We start from the raw sequence: 3437 nt of genomic DNA, 5'->3' as shown, positions 1-3437 counted from the left end.
TCAACTTTTTTAAATGTTTTCAACGTATATTTAGAAATCTTCTATCCTTCCATATAGACATATATATATATATATATACACACATACAATAATATATGTAATATATATATATATATATATATATGATACACACTTATATATACATATATTTCTACTTTTATTCTCAATTAATATATATATATAAAGCTAATCCTAAAGCGATATACTAGAACATATCGATATCGAAATATTTTATTACAATACTTAAACTGCAATTACCCCAGAAATTGATTTTAGAACATTGATGAAAACAGTTTACTTGCAACTTTGCTACTTATAAATTAATCTAAAAGACACATCCTCTTTTATGGATATATATATATATATATATATATATATATTTATATAACATAAGCTAGCAGATGATTTATAAGAGAGATTTAAATTAAACCAAATTCTATTATGTATGTCACGTAGAAAGATTTATATGTTCTTTACATCAACTTGTAAATATAATGTGAAAAAGCCTAAACATTCCAGTCGAAGATATTGACCTGCTGAACAGTAGAAAACATACAATTATATTTATATATGTGTGTATATATATAATTTGCATGAAACGTAATAGAAGAATGAAACAAACCAAGGCTAGTGGTAACGAAAATGTTATTTGCATTTGGTTACTAGTTTTTACTACGTCGCATGAGAGACCCAACATCACGCGCGAGGAACGAAATGTTGAACTTGAAATTTATGAGGAAGGGAATGGTCGGGTCAGCCAATATGCCGAGTCAACCAGTCACCCAGTCAATATTAATTTCCGTATAATAACCTGACCCCTTCTTCTCAGCTCCACTTCCTTGCTATAAATACGACTCAACCCGCTTCCCTACCCTGCATAATTGCATTCTCAACCTTCCCTCCTACTCCCCCAAGGCACAGCTAACTATATAAACAAACCCAGCGATACAACCTCTGTCAATTATGGCTTTCTTACAAGCTTCAGCTCTCCTATTACCTTCTTCTTCTTCTTCATGCTGTTGTTCCAGGAAAAATAATGCTGCTATTCATGTCCCGAAGTTTCCAAAAGCCCCTTTCTCCGTTCCCAAAATCCCTACGAGCAGAAAGCTGATTGACGAATTGAACAATATAAGGGTCGACGGGTTCACAAACACGATCCCAGTTCTACAAAACATCAATTTTACTACCACACCATTCGTCGATGATATTAAAGCACAAAACTCAACTGCTTTTGCCACCACCCAACTCTGTGCCCTCTTTGAGGCCGTGGCTGACAGAGTCGAGATGCACGCCAACATTGGAAAGCAACGTGACAACTGGAATACCCTTCTTCTGAACTCCATCAACATGATCACTCTCACTGCCGCAACCATGGCTGGTGTTGCTGCGATTGGTGGCGCCGGAATGCCCCTTTTGGCTCTCAAGTTGTCGTCCACTCTCTTGTATTCTGCAGCCACAGGGATGCTGCTTGTGATGAACAAAATTCAGCCTTCACAACTTGCAGAAGAACAACGCAATGCTACCAGATTGTTCCAGCAACTCCGGAGCCAAATAGAAACTATGCTCGCTCTTGGGGCAACAACGGAAGAAGATGTGAAAGACGTGATGGAAAGGGTTTTGGCCCTTGACCGAGCTTTCCCCCTTCCCTTACTAGGAGCAATGCTTGATAAATTCCCCTCAAAGTTTGAGCCTGCTACTTGGTGGCCTTCACACCAATTACTCCAAAAGAAAACTAAATCACATGAAAGAAAACAACGACAGAACAATGGGTGGAGTGATGAACTTGAAGTAGAAATGCGGGACATCGTTGAAGTGGTGAAGAGAAAGGACAGTAAGGACTACGAAAGGCTGGGCAACCTGTTGTTGAAGATTAACAAGATTTTAGCCATCTTTGGTCCATTACTCACAGGGATTGCAGCTATCGGCTCTGCATTTGTTGGTAATGTGTCATGGGCTGCAATCGTGGCCGTGGCGGCAGGGGCTTTGGCTACCAGTGCAAATGCCTTCCAGCACGGTGGGCAAGTTGGAATGGTGTTCGAGATGTACCGAAACAGCGGTGGATTTTTCCGGCTATTGCAGGAAACAATCGAAGCCACACTCGAGGAAGGAGACTTGGAGAAAAGAGAGAACGGGGAGATGTTTGAAATGAAGGTGGCACTGCAACTGGGGAGAAGCTTGTCGCAGCTCAGAGAACTTGCTAGAAAGTCAGCTTCTTATCGTCTAGACGGAACTGCCATAGATGAATTCGCTAGCAAGCTTTTTTAGTTCAAGATCGATTTCGTGCACAGTGCTTATTCTTTGATTCTTCGATTGTTCATATAACTAATTCGATCTTTTGTACAATCACCAACGTTGAAATATATAATGTTAATTTATAGTCTCCAAATTTCATCGCAACTACTGGTGCTAAAATTTAGTCAAGTTGATGATCTCTCTATGTGTTTATTTATATATATATATATATAATATTCTCAATCCGACTTATTATTCTTTTATTTTTCGCTAGTTTTTCATCCATGAAAATGTTTTAGCCACAAGTAATTTCATAAATTAATAAAGATTGATATCGTAAAAATATAATAATTTATTAATTTACTATATATTATAAGATTCCTTTCATAAACACTTCTCTTCGTTCATATTTACTGAAATTTCTTATTACTGTATTTATTGAATAGTAGTCGAGTTGCAAAGCATGCACAAAAAAAATCTGTATTTGAACAACGAAAATTTGTATTGATTAATTTAATACTGAATATTCAAGAGAGATGTGGTCAGGACCGGACGGCTCACATTAATTATGACAAAAAAAAAATAATAATAATAACAAAACTGCCATGCGGCCCTTTTGATTGTTTGATTTTTTTTATTTAATAATTAAGAAAATAATTTATAATATATTGATGTATTTTTTATATTTTTTAAAAATATTTAAATATATTAAAAAATATTAAATAAAAACACAAAAAAAAAAAAAATCCAAATGTGCTAGGTAGCACGCGTAGCTATTATTGCTGGGCGAGAGCTTAGCACAACTCTTATATGATATATTAGGTTAGGTACACTCTTTCTTTTTATCTTGATCAATATATGTGCTACTTAGAAATGGCCTTTGGACTGAAAATAACTACAAACATCCATTTCATGAATATATCTACTATATATATAAATGCAAATGTTGGAAGAAAGTATTTTTATATAATATTTTTGTTTCTAATTTTGTTCTACTTGTATTCTTAAATTCCGTTCTGATTCTTTTTATTCTTCTTTTGTCAACTGCTCGTATCGTCTTTTTGGCAAGTATTGATTTGGTCTTTTTACATTTTCGTGCGTGTGTTTTTGCAATTGATTTCTTTTCAATTTTATCTCTGATTTTATATCCAAATTCAACCACTTTTATTTTTCGTTGTACTTCATGGCCTAATTATTACTGTCTT

The 3437-nt window shown here is 35.1% G+C and overlaps 1 protein-coding gene across 1 annotated transcript; it reads left to right on the top strand.

Annotated features, from left to right (window-relative positions):
- The first annotated feature begins 893 nt into the window (after nt 1–893).
- LOC122277274 (probable F-box protein At4g22030) lies at nt 894–2397 on the top strand. The gene has a single exon (XM_043087216.1). The coding sequence runs from the start codon at nt 964–966 to the stop codon at nt 2263–2265; it is 1302 nt and encodes a 433-aa protein (XP_042943150.1). The 5' UTR covers nt 894–963; the 3' UTR covers nt 2266–2397.
- Nucleotides 2398–3437: the final 1040 nt, after the last annotated feature.

Source organism: Carya illinoinensis, chromosome 9, assembly GCF_018687715.1.
Source record: "Carya illinoinensis cultivar Pawnee chromosome 9, C.illinoinensisPawnee_v1, whole genome shotgun sequence".
NCBI classification, from domain to species: domain Eukaryota; kingdom Viridiplantae; phylum Streptophyta; class Magnoliopsida; order Fagales; family Juglandaceae; genus Carya; species Carya illinoinensis.
The sequence above is the reverse complement of the archived record's forward strand: the minus strand, read 5'-3'. Positions and strand labels throughout refer to the sequence as shown.